This window comes from Lontra canadensis, unplaced genomic scaffold (genome assembly GCF_010015895.1).
Source record: "Lontra canadensis isolate GAN:19392208 unplaced genomic scaffold, GSC_riverotter_1.0 scaffold16, whole genome shotgun sequence".
Lineage (NCBI taxonomy): Eukaryota > Metazoa > Chordata > Mammalia > Carnivora > Mustelidae > Lontra > Lontra canadensis.
In genome coordinates, this window is record NW_022631010.1 from 20,040,813 (window position 1) to 20,058,639 (window position 17,827).

The 17,827-nt window shown below is 41.4% G+C and overlaps 2 protein-coding genes across 3 annotated transcripts in view; one reads left to right on the plus strand and one right to left on the minus strand.

Annotated features, from left to right (window-relative positions):
* Positions 1-192: 192 nt before the first annotated feature.
* On the minus strand, positions 193-15,679 carry RBBP9 (RB binding protein 9, serine hydrolase). Its single transcript, XM_032859272.1, is given in 8 exon segments — positions 193-2,017; positions 2,663-2,748; positions 5,233-5,338; positions 6,147-6,189; positions 7,432-7,566; positions 15,480-15,518; positions 15,520-15,654; positions 15,656-15,679. Coding segments are annotated over 8 exon segments (795 nt in total). The 3' UTR covers positions 193-1,790.
* Positions 15,664-17,827, plus strand: part of SEC23B (SEC23 homolog B, COPII coat complex component) — a 44,499-nt gene continuing 42,335 nt past the window's right edge. For both annotated transcript variants that reach the window (XM_032859255.1, XM_032859256.1), the window contains exon 1: positions 15,664-16,051. The gene's annotated coding sequence lies outside the window, so the exon portion shown is untranslated. The remainder of the gene's footprint in view (positions 16,052-17,827) is intronic.

The following is a 17,827-nucleotide window of genomic DNA, read 5'->3' on the forward strand; positions in this document are numbered from 1 at the left end:
TGGGATCACGACCTGAGCCGAAGGCAGAGGCTTTAACCCATTGAGCCACCCAGGTGCCCCAGTTTGTAATTTTTTGACAAAGGACTTCAGAAAACAAGACTGAGAGTAAGTAAAGCAATGACTAATTCCAAATAATCCAAATAGAATCAGATTTTGGTAATAGGCTTGATCAAATTATTGCTAAACAACCTCTTTAAGAAAATTATTATTCAATTGATTTATTGAATTTGCTTTTCACTAACACGTCAAATGAGTTGTTTTAATTCTTAAATTTTTTTAATTATAAAAGTAATACATGTTCACTATAATAAACTCAAAATACCCAGGTAAGTAAAAAGGAGATTCCCACCACACCATATCTAAAATTCCCATTCCCCAAAGATAATTGCCATTAAATGATGAGAGTCTTTTTTTTCTTTGATCACATTTAGAAACCAAAACTTTTCAGGTTAAAATGATGGCTTTGAATCTCCTTTAGACATAAACAGGGAATTCACATCTTTGCAGCAAACATCAGGTTCTGCAACATCAAGTATGAAGTCACTGGAAGTTGTTTGAGGCAATATTTAGGGATCATAATAGCCAAAAAATGTTGGGAAATAAAAAGCATTTTTTTGAGGGAATATGATCAGAAAAAAAAAAAAAATCATGGAATAAGGCTTAAATGAGAACCAAAGGACCATGGAAGTTAAAAGGTAGAATTCTTTACAGAACAAAATTTGAGGTATGGAAAGATTCTTTTAAAAACTAGTTAAGATTTTGTAACAAAATCCAAATTATTCCCATGATTGCATCCTTTGACATTATGTTCATTTCTTATGCTTCACAAAGAATCATTTAAAGCACCTGGCTAAGTCAGTCCCAATGGCAGAGGTCACAAATGGGTGACTTGGACTTTGTGTGTCTTGCAGTGTCTGTAAATTTTTTATTGATGCTGTCACTTCCAAATTACATCATCCACATGTACACGTACTGAATGTAACTCATATACATATGAACTGTGTATACAAACATATATATAGTCCCTAAATATAAAAACTACTGCATTGAGTTTTTTCCTTGAAAAATCAGAAAATTGGCAATACCCTTCCCCCTTCCCACATGGCAACAATGTAGACAAGGCATGAGTTCCCCATGTTGCCCTAATCACCACCACTCTAGTCTAGCACAGATCTGATTGGCTGTGCTCATGTGTATGTCCAGGTTGGGCTTATGGTCACTGTCTGACCTGGCAGACCCGACTCTTAGTTACGTATGGGTCATTCTTCCTCAGCATGAAGGACCGGGGCAGGGTGTCATAAAGATGGGAGGCCCTGGTCTGGGTTTAATGTCCTGGGCCAGCCCAAGATAGCTAGTGGTTTGAGCTCTAAGCCAGCACTCTGGACCTTTGGTCAGGTTTTCTTTCCTCCCAAAATAACAAAAGGTTCATTCCAAAGAGGAGTAGCACTCCTACAACATACACAGAAGTAGTTCGTTTTAATCTGGACTGGGAATCAGGAAACCTGGATTCCACTTCTGCTTATTCACTTTGGACAGATAAAGGTAGATAAACTGTCCTTATGTCCCAAATCAAATGGGAAAAACACTGCTTCAGTTCATAGCAGTTTGTGAGATACAGATCCTATGGAAAATGGAAATGCTGTTTCTAACTTATTTTGAACATTGAACTTGTGTTTTTTTAGAATTTATGTGTCCACTAATCATCTGGTCACAGATGATTTTTATCTATTAATAACCTGATAATTGCTCTGTCCCTATACTGGAATGCAAAATAGCAGAAACCATCCTGTCTATGCTGGTACTTTCAGCATAGACTTTACCACACTAATCAGTTCATGAAACTCCACATTCTGAAAGTGGCCACGGTCAGTGAATTTGTACAATTTGGCTTCCAGCCTATCAGCCACTTCCTGTTGTTCCTTCCAGGGAAGGAAAGGATCATCAGTGGAGCCAAACTGTACAATGTGAGGGCAGTTGGCTTTGATCTTCTCCCACTGCCAGGGACGGCTGAAGTATCCTATGGGAAAAAACAACATAAATATATAACCTATTACCACCCATGGATAATTTCCATTCTAGCCACTGTAAAATATCTAGCAAAGACCATAGCAGAGACACAAAGATTGAGTGCCTACGTGTGAGTTAGAAGTCCTTTAGTTTTCAAATCTGTAGAGCTCCATACCATAGTCACTTGGGAAGGGGGAGTACATGACTCAGATAAAATCAGGGTTCAATGTATTAGGAAGTAGTCTATCACCTCTCAAAGGGCCTAATTTGCATCTAAAGAAGGGCAATAAATGTTTCTCAAATGCTACTAGAGGTTTTTTTTTTAGCCTATCCAAAAGCCAGTGCTGTTTAAACTGAACAAGCATCCTTGTGACTAGAGGAAGGGCTTTTCTTTTTTTTTTTTTTTTTTAAAGAATTTTTATTTATTTATTTGTCAGAGACAGAGGGAGAGAGGGTGAGCGAGCACAGGCAGACAGAGAGGCAGGCAGAGGCAGAGGGAGAAGCAGGCTCCCCGCGGAGCAAGGAGCCCGATGTGGGACTCGATCCCAGGACGCTGGGATCATGACCCGAGCCGAAGGCAGCCGCTTAACCAACTGAGCCACCCAGGCGTCCCGAGGAAGGGCTTTTCTGTATTGGTTTCTGCCTTCGGACTTACCACTGGCCCGCTCATTTTCATCCCCCAAGTCGGAGGTGTATGCAGACACTAACACAATAGCATATACTCGGTGTGTTTCTGCATACCTAAAGAAAGAGAAATGATGTCAGCTAACTTAGTGTTAAATCTGACTGCCAAAAAGTAAAACCAAACCAAACCAAACCTGAAAACTCATTTGATTCAGCTTACAGAAAGCAGGTGCTATCACTTGTTGAGTTTAACATAAAAATAGGAAGGAAACTGCAGAACTACAAGTCCGGTGTTAATGGCTTACCCTTGGCCACTTGGTGAGTTTCTACTCTTTCAAGGTAGTCCAAACCTCTTTGGTAATCCTTTCCAAAAAAACATAAAAAGTGTAATCATTCTCTTTGATGTGCCTATTAACCTACCTTCAGTGTGCATCAGCATTGCTTTGTTGATCAACGTGTAGATTCAGCCCAGAGCATCTGATGCAGAGGCTTGATACAAGGCCCAGGAATCTGCATTTTAAGGCATGACACCTTCTCCAACACAGATGACAAATACCAGTGATCGGTGAACCATATTTTAAGAAATTCTGTACCATGATGGAAATGTACCTCTTTTGCCACACACTACATTGCATTTAGTAATTGTTTGTGTCATATTATATCTATCTTCTCCAATAAACCTTCAGCTCCTTAAGGAGGTGTGAGTCTCCTTGATCTTTGTGACCCTGGTGTCTAGTATAGTGCCTGGCAAACGGACACTCAGCTATTTGCAGAAGGTTCTGCTCACTCAGCAAAGACTAGGCTAGGGAAAGATGTGGAGTGGTCATTTGGGCCAGGAAATACTTAGGGTTGGTATTTTGTTTTCAGCCTAAACTTTTTGCCCAGCCATTTATTGTTTTTGTTTGTTTTGTTTGGTTTGGTGAAAAAAGGTGGTTTGAATAAAGCATAGGCACAGGACCCGTGGGCAGAAAGAGCTGCTGTCCCAACATTTGTTTTGAAAAATTTCAACCTAAAACAAGCACCTATTCATTTATTTTACCACATTTCACACCTAAACATGTCAACATGTATCCCCTAAGAACAAGGTAGTCTCATATATCCGCAGTGCCATTATTACAGATAGTGCATTTAGCATAGAAACGGTAATACTATCTGTATTCATTTTTTCTCCAGTTGTACCAAAAATGTTCTTTAAAACTGCTTTTCAATCCTAGATAAAGATCATGCATTGCATTTGGTTTTCATGACTCTCTAGTCACTTTTAAGTTTTTTGTTTTAAATGACATTGACATTTAAGACTTTAAGCCAGTTGTCTTGTACATCATCCCCTAAACTGAATTTGGCTGTTTTCCTCGAGATCAGAGGTTAGAGGTTAAACATTTTTGGCAAGAATACTACATAGGCGATGTGTCCATCCCACTCCGTCACGTCAGAGACACTCAATGCCAGAGTCCCTTTACTGGTGAGATTAAGTGTGATTACTTAGGGTGAGTGCTATCAGATATCCCTTGTAGACACAATTGTCCCCTTCGTGAATAGTAAGTAATCTGTGGGGTGGTCCTCTGTGACTCGATCAATCTCCTGTTCGCCTACAGTCTTATACCCCATAGTTTTGGCATCTATTTTCTCCTTGCCTACCTTAACTCTAGAAGTTAATTTTTAGAAGGTTGCCAACAATCCCACAGTAAGTTTCAGGGATTTTTTTAAAGACACAACTTTAGTAGTCAGTGGCCTGAGAAAAATTCAGTGGCCTTGGATTGGTACAGATTTCAGCATAAAGGGATTTCTTCATTTTCCAGACAACCCCTAGCAGTTTATAAACATTAGGACTATACAGAAATTCTGTGGCTCCACATTGGGAAGCAATATCTCAGAGCTTTGAATGGTGTGGCAGAAAGATTATGGAATCTGGCAAGGTTCTCTGACAAGCAATTCATAGGACACCCTGAGCAACTGCTTGGGCCAAGGGGCTACACAAAAACTATATTCCTAGCAAATATGGAAGAAACTCAACCCTAATATGCTTACTCAGCCAGTAAGTCCTATCCTCTAGGCCTTATAAGCTTAAAGGGAGAGAGACCTGATGTTCTAACTAAGAGCATCAGGGAAGCACCATGAATCCTAAGGACTTGCGGGGGAGAGGGGACAGGGAGATAATAGCCTCCACCCTCCAACAAATATTTACTGAGCACCTACCATATTCCAGACACTCTTCTAGGTGTCTGGTTTCAGTGTCAGAGTGAACAAAATCCCACCCTCACAGAGCTCACATTTCTATTGGCTGGAGACAAATAAACAGGACATCAGGTGGTGAAAAGTGCTATAGATAAAAAGGGGATACCAAGATATAAAGGGGATAGGAGCCAACGAGGTGAAGTTGCTGTTTCATCTGAAGTGACTAGAGAAGGCCTTAGTGGAAAGAGACATTAGAGATTTAAAGAAGAGAAAGCCATACAAGTAGCTAGGATCAGAGTATTCCACGTAAAACAATGGCAAACACAGGCCTAAGGCAGGTGCACACTTGGCATGTTCAAGGAACTGCAATGAGGTCTGCAAACCAGCTGGAGCCCACATCGGGGGAGAATTCAGCAAGGATCGCACCTCATGGCTGCAATGGCCCCAGAACTGTGTCCTATGATGATGGTCTTCTCATCACAGTGCAGCTCCGCCTCCATGAAGGGCAGCCAGATGCTCTCTCGAGCTGTAACTAAGGTTCAGGGTAAAGAAAGAGTGTGTCATTTGATAGGACAGTCTTATAGTCTAATGCTGTCCCACCTTTCTAATCAATGACTAGTCAGCACTTCTCAATTTAGGAACTGCAGGACCAAATGGGAGATGGGGCTCTTTTAACAGAGCCAATGATGTACTGGCTGTTGTTGCTGTGTTGCTGTTTTAAAGACTCAAATCCACAGTTTTGGTCTATCTATCTATCCATCTATCTATCTGATTTTGCTTTTATTTTTCACCATGTTCTTATAAGAAAATGCTGAGGAAATAAAAATGTAACTCTGAAGCTTTAATGTGAACTTTCAAACTTAAGAAAAAAAACTCTAGACCACATTCTCAAATTCATAGGCACATATGTATATTATTTTTTCCCAAGAAAAATTTCCTGACACAGGTCACAGGCACAGTCAGAACAAAAGTAGCAATATTACCTTTTGAAATATTCCAATCTCCTATAGGTGCTGTAAAGTTTTATCATATCTCTGTCTCACATAAACACCCATAAATTTTGCCTGAAAATATCTGTTGACCTCTAGAAGGGAAAATCGAGTGAACTGTAAAGTTGAAAATCAAATTTTACCAAGCCCAGGTGTTTTCTTGATCCTTACTAGAATTTTCTAGAATATTTTTTGGTTTAAACCCTTTTTCCTAAACTACTTGCCATCATTCATTCTTAGGTATATACTCCCTTTGGCTCCTCTGGTATGATACTCTTGTTCTCTACCAGGAAAATGGTAAGATCAAAACCCAACAAGATGAGGCTATTTAAAAACATGTTTAAAACTTACTTGGGTCAGGCATGTTTTTAGCCAAACACTGGAAACCAGGTATCTATGATATGAGGGGAAAAAAAAGCTATAATAAAGATCTTAATTACAACTAATACTTTGCTAATAAAAAATGAGACACCTGATATGATCTTTATCAGTTCAATAAATATTTGCTTATATTATGAAATAAAGTGAGTTAAGTGCCACAGGATTACATATGAACACATAATCCCTCCGGTGATAAACTCCATCTGTCTGTATTTCTATATGTAGCTAGCTCTGTAGGTCGCTATATACAGAGACCTATATGCGCATTTATATATCTTTGTTTATTGCTGTAAACAGATACTATAGAGGTATCATGAATGAATGCATTCTAGACAAACTGACTGTAGTCAAACAGACTGTGTCCCACGGATTAGGTAAAACATGGTACAGAAACATGGAAGAGAAAGTTGGGAGATCCCACCCTCTTGGACAGCTTCAGCCCTGATCTTTTTGGTTTGTAGCTCTGGCCTTGGTTTTCAGCCACAGCCCTGGAACTTTATTATAGAAACGTACTCTAGAGCTCTAGAGGATGACAATCCAGGAAGCAGTCCTATTGCCTGGTTATGGAAGAGGTTAAAAAAAAAAAATCAAGATACACAAGACAACCACAGCTGGTCACCATTTTCATAAAGCTCATAAAGAAGCCAAATTAAATATACTGTTCAAAGCACACGGACATAGTTGCAAAAATACATTCCCTTTTAAGAGGGGAAGTGAAAAAGATTTCAGGATGGTAGGGAAATGGGATGGGGGGGACATACATGTGGCTTCAAAGGTATTGTTAATGTTGCAGATTCTAGTTTGGTGATGGAGCTTCAGGTATTCATTACATTATACTTCATAATTTACATATATGTTACATACAGCTTTTGTACATATTCAATATTACATATTGATGTTTTAAAAATCAGAGGCAGGGAGCAGAGAAGCAGATGTACAATCATCTGAACCGGGGCAGATGCAGGGAAACGGAGGGGGCTCTAGGAAGTGGTGCCTTGTACTCTTAGTGCCTGAGCCCGCAGAGAAGTCTTCCAGGCAGTTTCACCCACCAAAATTCCGACCACTAGTACTAGAGTTCGCGACAGGGCAGCAAGGAGAGGCATGAAAACACCCTGGCCTTTGCTGAAGGGGGTGTGTTGGGGTGGGGTAGGGGCTGGTGAACACACGTTCCAACTTCAGTCCTCCGAGCCCTCCATCCCTTCCGTCCCCTCGGGCTCCAAGCTGACTTCCCAGAGCAGCCAGACGCGTCTCTTACCTGCTCCAGCCCCTTCTTCACCCAGCCGTACCAGCCGTGGGTGGCCACATCGCCGCCTCCGTTCCCGGGAACAATAACTGCCTTGCTTGGGGGAGCCATGAGCGCAGAGGGTCCGGTTTCGCCCAGTAGCCGAACCTGTAGTGCCGGGAGTCCCAAGACTGAATCCGCTGAGGAGTCTGCACCGTGGCATTCTGGGAATTGTAGTTCTGGGAGGCCGTGGGTCCGCTCGTGGACTCCGGCGGTACTTACCGCATTTGGCGGCCAAAGCAAACCCGAGAGTTCCCATCATATGTGAACCACCTTTCGCTTGCCTCTTAACGCTAGTTCCCTCACCACCTTATTTAGGACAGGCTGTGACATGCCCAGAATTTTTTCTCTCTTTACTACAATTACGATGTATTTCTATGGGAAAGTGTGTTTTTAGTTCCAATACACAGAAATAACCTATTTATGAGTTGAGGACTCCTGAAATTTTTATTACTTTTCCTTCCCACTTCAAAACAGTTGTTAGTACAATAGTTACTGTCAGCCCTGGTTGTTATTTTTCATCACTTTAAATGCTGTCTTTTTAAAAGGTGCACATGGATAAGATTCATACTCAAACCAATTTAGAGACTGGAGAAACTGAGGTAGCAATGAAGTAGTGTACCACCTATTATATTATATGCAGTCCTGAAATTTTAGGAACCAGTCGTGCCTCACAGATATATCCAAATCTTTTATTTTTCTAAAGATTTTCTTTATTTGAGAGAGAGAGAGAGTGAAAGAGAGAACGAGCAGGGAAGGAGGGATAGAGGGAGAAGACTCCCGCTGAGCTGGGAGCCCCACATGGGGCTTGGTCCCAGGACTGCAGGATCACAGTCTGAGCTGAAGGCAGCCACTTAACCAACTGAGCCACCCAGGCATCCCTACTTTTATATTGAGGTGGGCAGAAGTGTATATGTATGGTTATAAATGGGAATAAACATGTGGCACCTCTGTAGCTCAGTGGGTTAAAAAAGTGGCTGACTTTGGCTTGGTTATGATCTTGGGGTCCTGGGATAGAGCCCAGAGCCAGCTGGTCTCCTGGCTCAGCGGGAAGTCTGCTTGTCCCTAGGTCTCCCTCTGCCCCTAGTCCCCTCATGCTCTCTCTCTCAAATAAATCACTAAAATCTTTTAAAATAAAGAAACCAAATAAATGGGAATGAACAGGAAAGTGCTTCTTCCTTGCCCCTCCCATGGACTTACTCACTGCGTACATGACAGGTATTCCAGTATCTGTTACTGAGGAACACTCTCAGTTTATTTTTTGAACAGGCACAAGCAGGTGATCAAGGATACACTGCCCCACCACCACATTCTTTAGGAAGAGCCAGACATACTCTTTCTTCTTGAACCTCAGACTCTGAATTTTCTTTAAAAGGTCAATATTAGGGGCGCCTGGGTGGCTCAGTGGGTTAAAGCCTCTGCCTTCAGATCCAGTCATGATCCCAGGGTCCTGGATTGAGCCCCACATCAGGCTCTCTGCTCCACAGGAAGCCTGCTTCCTCCTCTCTCTCTCTGCCTGCCTCTCTGCCTACTTATGATCTCTATCTGTCAAATAAATAAAATCTTTAAAAAAAAAAAAAAGGTAAATATCATTGGATGCCTGGGTGGCTCAGTTGGTTAAGCTGTGGTCTTCTGCTCAGGTCATGATCCCAGAGTGCTGGGATCGAGTCCTGCATTAGGCTCCTTGCTCGACAGGGAGCCTGCTTCTCTCTTCGACTCTGCCTGCTTGTGCGCTCTCTCTCTCTCTCTCTCTGACAAATAAGTAAATAAAATCTTAAAAAAAGTAAAAGTTCAATATTATTGAATTTTAAATGTAAACTTATTCACTTCAGAAGGGATGAATAACTGACACACAATACCATGGATTAATCTCAAGATAATTGTGCTGAGTGAAAGATAAAACTAGACAAAAAAAGAGAACATACCATATTATTCCACTTATTTAAAACTATGGAAAATACCAACAGCACAAGGAAACATTACACATGCTCATCATCCTGATTGTGGTGATGGATGTCAAAAGTTAATAAATTGTACGTTTTAGGGCACCTGGGTGGATCAATTGGTTAAGTGACTGCTTTTGCTCAGGTCATGATCCTGGAGTCCCAGGATCCAGTCCTACATCAGGCTCCCAGCCCAGCGGGGAGTCTGCTTCTCTGTCTGACCTTTCCCCTTCTCATGCTGTCTCTCTTTCTCATTCTCTGTCTCTCAAATAAATAAATAAAATTTAAAAATATATATATATTGTACACTGTAAATATGTGCAACTTACTGTGTGTCAATTATACCACAATGAAGCTGTTTGAAATTTAAATATAAATTAAAACAATCACAGGCATTCCTGTAGCCTAGAGATTGCTTGCTTCATGGTGTTTGTTTTTTTTTTTTAAGATTTTATTTATTTATTTGACAGACAGAGATCACAAGTAGGCAGAGAGGCAGGCAGAGAGAGAGGAGGAAGCAGGCTCCCCGCTGAGCAGAGAGCCTGATGCGGGGCTCCATCCCAGGACCCTGAGATCATGACCTGAGCTGAAGGCAGAGGCTTAACCCACTGAGCCACCCAGATGCCCCTGCTTCGTGGTTTTTAGTTCAATAAACAATGACATTCCATTAACAGGAACTGTGGGCTGAAAAAGGATCTATCCTTTCTTAAGATTTAAGATTTGTCTTTCTTCTCAGTCGCAAGGTAATTGGCTCTTCCTTTGAGAAGGAGAAAAATAAGGTAATGGCCTCAAATGTCATCTTTCTCAGGTTGTTTTTGTCAACAATGATTGCAAAGATTATGTACTTACACATAAATCCACCTTGTTTTCTTTTTTACTTTCTATCTCTTGGGCAAGCATTTTTCTGAGCTTGTCATTATCAAAGAAGAAATAACTTGGTTTCAAAACTAAAATCATTTTTATGAATCAAAAAAATGAAAATGCACTTTTATGTCTGGTATATCATTTGCTAATATTGAAAGAGCCATTCTTAAGAACTTGAAAAAAACATTTTCATTTTTCTTGTTTTTAAGAGTTTATTTTAAGTAATCTCTACACCCAACATGGGGCTTGAACTCATGAGCCCAAGATCAAGAGATGGATACTTTACCAACTGAGCAAGCCAGGCACCACTCATTTTCGTTTTTCTGACAGACTCAGCCATCAGTCTCTGAGCTCTCTTTCTGAATCACCTTCCTTTCCCTGAACTTTTCTTTCCAGGTCAGAATCTCTTCTTTATGCAATTTGCCTCTGATTCTCCAAACTCACTGTCTAGACATTCTAACCTCTTCTATGGTTCCTTTTCTATTTCTTTCACTTAGTATTATTGTTTTAACCAATAAGAAGAAAGGAAAATATAAGGAAAGCTTCTTCGGAGTCCTGAAGGACATGTGGGAGTTAAGTGAGAAAAGAAGGGAGGCAACCAATGATGTGGAAATGTTGGGGTTTAAAGCAAAGGGTCAAGAAAGAATTCTTGAGATGACTTTGGTCTCCAAAGGTGGTTTTATTAAAGCATGGGGACAGGACCCATGGCCAGAAAGAGCTGCCCTGAGTTTGTGAGGAGCAATTGATTATATTTAAAGTTGGAACTGAGGGTTAGGGATAGTTTAAGTCTCTAAGGAATTTGGGAAGCAAGGTCTCCAAGAGCCTGAGGAGGCTAGCTATTGTCGGGAAAAAGTCAGTTATTACGATTTAGTAAAACCCTAGCCATGAGACCGTTCAGATGTATATCAGTGGGCTGTTTGCTTGGAGGATGATTGCTAAACAGATCTTGGGTGTAGAAATAAAGGAAGTTTCCAAAGGAATTTTTATATGTTAAAGGATCTAGGAGGTTGGGATAATGTTAAGCTAAGATTGACTTTTCCCCTTAGCAAAGTATTAACATTGAGGCTGTTGAGTTCCTAGAAGAAGGTCACTTTGCCTATTTCAAGGACTTGTCAATGGGCTGTAAGTAGTAAGGAAATTTTCATTTTTTCCTTTTTCCTTTGTTCTCCCCATAAACCAGGTTGTTCTTAGCAGTGTGGAGGGCATGCACAAGGGCACAGAGGTGAGACAGCAACATAGGCTAGGAAAGACAATTGGTTCAGTGCTGTAGAATTGCAGTAAGTAGATCGTGGAGGCCCTTGTACAGCAAGATGGGGCATCTACTTTATCCTGTAAGTGACTGAAAGCCAGGTAGAGGTTTTTTCGTTTTGGGTTTTTTTTTTTTTTTTTTTTTACTTTTTTTTTTTTTTTTTTTTTTCTTTTTTTTTTTTTTTTTTTTTACTTTTTTTTTTTTTTTTGGCCAGGTAGAGTTTTAAACAAGGGATGATCTGAGTCAGATGTGTGACATCTGAAAAATCTATCTAGCAATCAAAGTGAGAGTTGGGTGTGACAAAATTTGGGGAGAGAGATCATTCTGGGGGGGGGGCTGTTATGGTAATTGAACGAAAAAGAATGAGGGCTTGAAATAAGTAGATAGATGGAACTGAGAAATAATTAGAATAGAAAAATCAACAGGACCAAGTGATTCATTATTAGTTTCAAGTTTGGGGTGTCAGAGATGTAGGGGAAGAAAAAACATCTTTTCCTTCTACCCTTCTAGGTTCTTGGCTGGGACTCTGAAACAAAAAACATATGAACAAGAGAAAAGCAGACAAATTGATTTTTTAAAATTTTTTACTTATTTGATAGAGATCACAAGCAGGCAGAGAGGCAGGAAGAGAGAAGGGAGGAAGCAGGCTTTCAGAGAGCCTGATGCGGGGCTCGATCTCAAGACCCTGGGATCATGACCTGAGCTGAAGGCAGAGGCTTTTATCCACTGAGCCACCCAGGCGCCCTACACATTGATTTTTAAGTATGTTTTACATGACATAGGAGCCTTCATAAAGAAATGACAACCCAGGGGCGCCTGGGTGGCTCAGTGGGTTAAAGCCTCTGCCTTCGGCTCAGGTCATGATCCCAGAGTCCTGGGATCGAGCCCCACATCGGGCTCTCTGCTCTGCAGGGAGTCTGCTTCCTCCTCTCTCTCTCTCTCTCTGCCTGCCTCTCTGCCTACTTGTGATCTCTGTCTGTCAAATAAATAAATAAAATCTTTAAAAAAAAAAAAAAAAGAAATGACAACCCAACAAAGCAGTTAAACCAGATTGTTTTTATGTGACGAAGAGTGGTAGGTAGTGAAGAAAATTCAATGGGATAAAAAGATATGAGCTAAGGGTAGTAAGCAGAAAGAAACTTAGCAAGTCCTGTTCATTCTGATTCCTCTCATCATCTAAGGGAAGTATATGCAATACTATCTCCAAAGGGTGAAGGAGGCATAAGACCAAAGAAAAAGCCCAGTAAGTCCAGCTTGACAAGAGATGATTTACTAAAGGGACTTTAGTTTGGGTGGCTGCAAGATGAGTAGATCTCTGCAACCCCACCTCTCAGAAGACTTGCCTTTTTTTTTTTTTTTTTTTTTTAGCCCTAGAGGCAGGGAAATATGTCCCGGGAGACCACCCCCAGAGGAAATGTTTGAAAAGAGTTGTGTCATGTCATTGTCATAACTCCACAGCCTGTCAAGGATGTCATGCCTCAAGGGTGTACTCAAGGATGTGATTAGACAAAAAGAAGGTGTGTGGGGGCAGCTAAGCTGAAGGCTTCAGGTTACAAAGAGATAGTCATGGTGGATTCACCCAAGACAGTGCTAGTCCAGCTCACACAGCGCCCCTGTCTGCAGAGGTAACAGATGTCTCCTCCTGGTAAAGGGAGGGCACCTTTCCCATGAAGGTCTTATGGCCTGTTTGAAGGGAGACAGGAGAGGTCAGTGGGGCCTTCCTTACACCTACCCTCTCTCAAAAACTCTCAGTTTAAAATATTCAATATGCCAACATGTCATATTGTGGGGTGGCATGTGTTGAAACACATCAGAGACAAGGAAGGACTCCTTAGTTACTAGGAGAGGAATGGTATCTCCAAGTGATATGTTAGTTTAAGGCAAGGGGAGCAATGAATTCAGTTTAAAAGATAAACTGAGGCACATTAAAATTATAAGATCTTTTTGAGCAAAATTCGGTTAGAATCAAACAGGATCAAACCAGAAGTGGTTTGGAGCCCTCTGCCAACAGGAGTCAGGAAAAACACTTTCACAGAGAAGGAATGGAAGCAAAGAGAAGAAATTAATTGATTGTCCAGTTGGCTCATTGTGATTGTCTGTCCTTGGTGTTTTGATTTCATAACCTCGAAGCATTTATATGCTTACATTTTAGTTTGCTTATTAGGCTGCCATGACCTTAGACATCAGTCTAATGGCCTTCATGTTCAATCATCTTAACAGGACATATGGAGACTGAAGTGCCAAGAATATCCAGAGATACCCAGCAGGTTGTTGCTGAATATAGGACTCTCACGTTGGATAAGTATGAGCCAGAAATACAGAAATTAGATTATAGATGATGAATAATATGTCACGAAAATTGTGAAAGATTTTGAAATAGTCAAAAGAGTTTACTGGGTGAAGTTCCAAAGAATGCTGGGCATTTTTTAAAGGACTCCCTAGGGTCATCCGATTGCAAGGGATGTATGTCTTTATCTTTGACTAAGCTATTTCACAACTCCATAGAGACAGAAATTAATTTACAGAAAAATGATAGTGATGAAGGCTAGTTGGAAGAAAGGCAGGCAGGGACAAGCTCCCCATGTTCCCTAAGAGGAAACTACCCTTAAAGGGATTTTATGCCATCCTGGAAGGAGCCCTCCACCCTTTCCCACATGATCAATGACAAAAACCTGATTGGATGACAGGCGCCTGGAGGGTACCAGATTAAAACTCAGTTGGTTAAGCAACTGACTGCTGATTTCTGCCTAGGTAGTGATCTCAGGGTTGTGGGATCCAACCCCCCTAGGGGTGCCGCACTCATTGTGGAGTCAACTTGTCCCTTTCCCTCTGCTCCTTGCCCCTCCATATATACATATATACATACATACATAGATACATACAAACATACATACATAAAATCAATCTTTAAAAAAAAACTCCCAATATTTTAAATGTGTGAGATTGTATTTAAAATATCCTTCTCATAAATTTCCAGTACTGAAAGAATCCAGGTTCAAATAATCAGAGCAAGCCTTTGGCAAATGATATTCTTTTAACATTTTGATTAAAAAGCCACAGCTGTCTTTTCTCAGTGTAAACCATAATACAAATATGTGTGTATTTTGAGTTTGTTTCCTTACTGAGAGAAAAATTAGTGCAAACTTCCTAAATTTATTCAAGTTTTATAATGAAATAACCTAACATCACTCTGACATAATGTTTTAGGAACTTGGAAAACGTAAATTTGTTCAAAACTGAATAACTATTCCACAGACTTCTCATATTGAGTAATTATGTAAAAACAAAGAGTAATTATGTTTCACGGTACATGGACTTAAAACTATTTGGTATTCTGGGGCACCTGGGTGGCTCAGTCAGTTAAGCGGCTGCTTTGGGCTCAGGTCATTATCCCAAGGTCCTGGCATGGTGCCCCACATGGAGCTCCCTACTCAGCAGGGAGACTGCTTCTCCCTCACCCTCCGCTTGCTCTGCCTACTTGTGCTCTCTCTCTCTGTCAAATAAATACATAAACATCTTTTAAAAAGAAACTAATTGGTGTTCTGTAAGTAATTTAAAATTTTGTACTAATATTAAGTTGAACTAATAAATAGTAATCCTTGGATATCTAGACACATTCTAAGCATAATACTAAGTTTATATAGCTTTCTTATTTTTAGATACTACAGAAAGGCTGTATTTCTGGGTCAGATTAATAAACGTGCTCATTTTTGTCGCTTATAAAAAGGTGTATAATGGCTGTGATGGTTGGGGAAAGCAGTGCTCTAAAGAGTTAGGGGTTTTGTTAGTCTCCTGGGATGCCTGAATATGACAGCTTTCAATTAATCACCTTCTCGTAGATGGATGACAGAGAGAGACACGCAGAGAGTAACTGCATTAGCGCCATTCCCTGCAGAGAACGCGAATCCAACAGAGCGAGCGAAAAGAGGAAACCTGGTAATAACTTAAACGAAGCATTTCTCTACCTGCCGAATTCCCTCATCTAGCGCAGATGGCCTCACTCTCCCTTCGCCCCGTCCCTTCCCGCGCTGATAACCTTTTCCCGGCAAGCTTTAATCTCCCCCGCACGGGGTCCCTCCTTCTTCCGGTGCTACACGTCATCATTCTCGCTTCCCGGTAACTAAGGCGATGAAAGAGACTTCCTACTTAGGCGAACGGAAGTCATGTTGGCTCAGCCGAATCCCTGAGGCGTGCAGGCTGCACCTAGGAAGCAATCCGGCAGGCACTGGAGTTTTCTGAAGGACAAAGGTTTAGAGGTGAACGTGAAGGAACTTAGGATCTGAAGAATTTTGGTTTCCTTGACCAAGGCACGATTGTATTGCCCTATTCCAAAATGGCGGCGCGGCTTCACTAGAAGTCTGCTTCCGCTCCTCCGCCGGAGAGGCCTTCTTTGATTGGCCAGCGGACGGCGCCGTGAAGTGACGCACAAGGACGCTGACCAGTTGGCTGAGAGCTGAGCTGGACTTGGCTGTGGGAGCCGGAGCGGGGCGCTAGCAGCTGTGGGTGCGGACGCGGCCAGGTGACGGGTTCCTGCCAGGTGAGTGGGAGTGCCGGTGATGGGGGGCCCGTGGGCACGGACAAGAGTCTCTATAGGGACCGAGTGGGTGCTCCTAGGACGAAACCTTCTTTCGGCGGGCAGAGGAACTTAGGGACTCAGTGACCCAGGGGTCCGCTGAGAGTGACGCGTTCCTCGTCTGGCGGTGCGGCCGGCCGGTTTCTGGCTCGGGAACCCCTCCGAATCGCGGAGTGCGGAAGGATTCAACCTTTTTTCAGTTGAGTAACCCGAAATGTGGGTGAAATGACTTCTGATTCGTGGCAGCTGGAAGTAGGACCCAGGTCTTCCGACTGCCTTTCAACCATTAAACTTTGCTTAAACTTGTCCACTGTGTTCTGAAAGTTATGCTTTGATGGGATGAGCGGTTCAGTTTTGTGTGTGTGTGTGTGTGTGTGTGTGTGTGTCTTTTTTCTTTGTTCTTTTGGCAGATACTGCTACAAAATCTTTAAAGTTCTTTTATTAACTAATTCATTCAGCTATTAACCTCTTCAGAAAATCTTTGAGGCTATGATGTGAGCCATAAATCGACCGCCCTAGGAAAATGCACATTAGCTCATGCACACAATTTTACATACAATTTCAGAATTATTGACTCTCTGAAGTCCCCCGTTGGTTTTGTGCCCAGAGTTAAGAATCCATGCTCTAGAAGAAGTAAGGGGAGTAGGCAGTGGGAATTGGAAAGAGCAGATTTTAATACGTAGCTGCCAGGGGACATTGGATGGAGCCACCTTTTAATAATGAAGTGTTTTGAATGGGGAAACAGTCTTTTAATGAAACCTTTAGAGGTACTTGCTGAGAATTGTCACATTAGAACATGCTTTTATTCCCACTCAGGTAGTTGCAGAGGTGGGTCCTATGTAAAGGCGTTTAAGTATCCCGCCTTTGCCAGAAAGAACAAATATATGCCTTAGAGTTTCAGTTGGAGCCAACATTTGGAATTTTTGTGGTATGAGTTGTGTGTAGTAAACTAATTGTTTCATTTACCTTTCTAGCCATATAAAAACCATTTCCTTAGTCCACATTATTTACAGTATGTATGACACTTCTCATAATAACATAGATACAGTTTTTCAGCACTGCAAAAAGTGAGCACTAGAGGCTACTAAAAATGTAGATTCTTTAATTTGCCTGTTTTTCCATTTTTCATGAGCGGCTTGTTCCCTTGAACCCTAAGTGGCTTAGATGTGTGTTAGCCTTAGCCTAGATTTTAGGATGTAAAAAGGATGTATGAAACACTCGATGGAGCTGACATTGTGGGAGTTTGAAAAGCTTAGTCTAAATGGTTATTTTATTAGCCATAATCTTTTGAGGCATGAGCATAAGCAACCATGGTGAGGAGAGAAGCTCTGGTGAAGGACTCACTCAGCATGATAGCAAACCTAGCATTGTAATTTTGGTGATCCCAAGTAGAAATACTTTGGCTCAGAACTGATGGTGGATTACGAATTGGATTCAAATATCAACATCCAGTTCTTGTCTTCACAGTTAACAAGGAGAGGAAGGGAAAGGGCACAAAAATGAGATCACTTGGAAGGTAAAATTTAATACAGTGTTTGCTTTACTAAAGCACAGAAGGAAGGGGTTTGGGGCGGGGGGAAGGTTGTGGATGCTGAAACAGGATTTGAGACTTACTCTTGGGCAAGGGGAACTAGAATTTGCTTGGTTGAGATGTGTGATCTATGAGAAGGTTTTCATTAGTATTCAACTAACTTGAAGCTTAAAAATGATCAAATAATGGTAAACTCCCCACACCTTTTA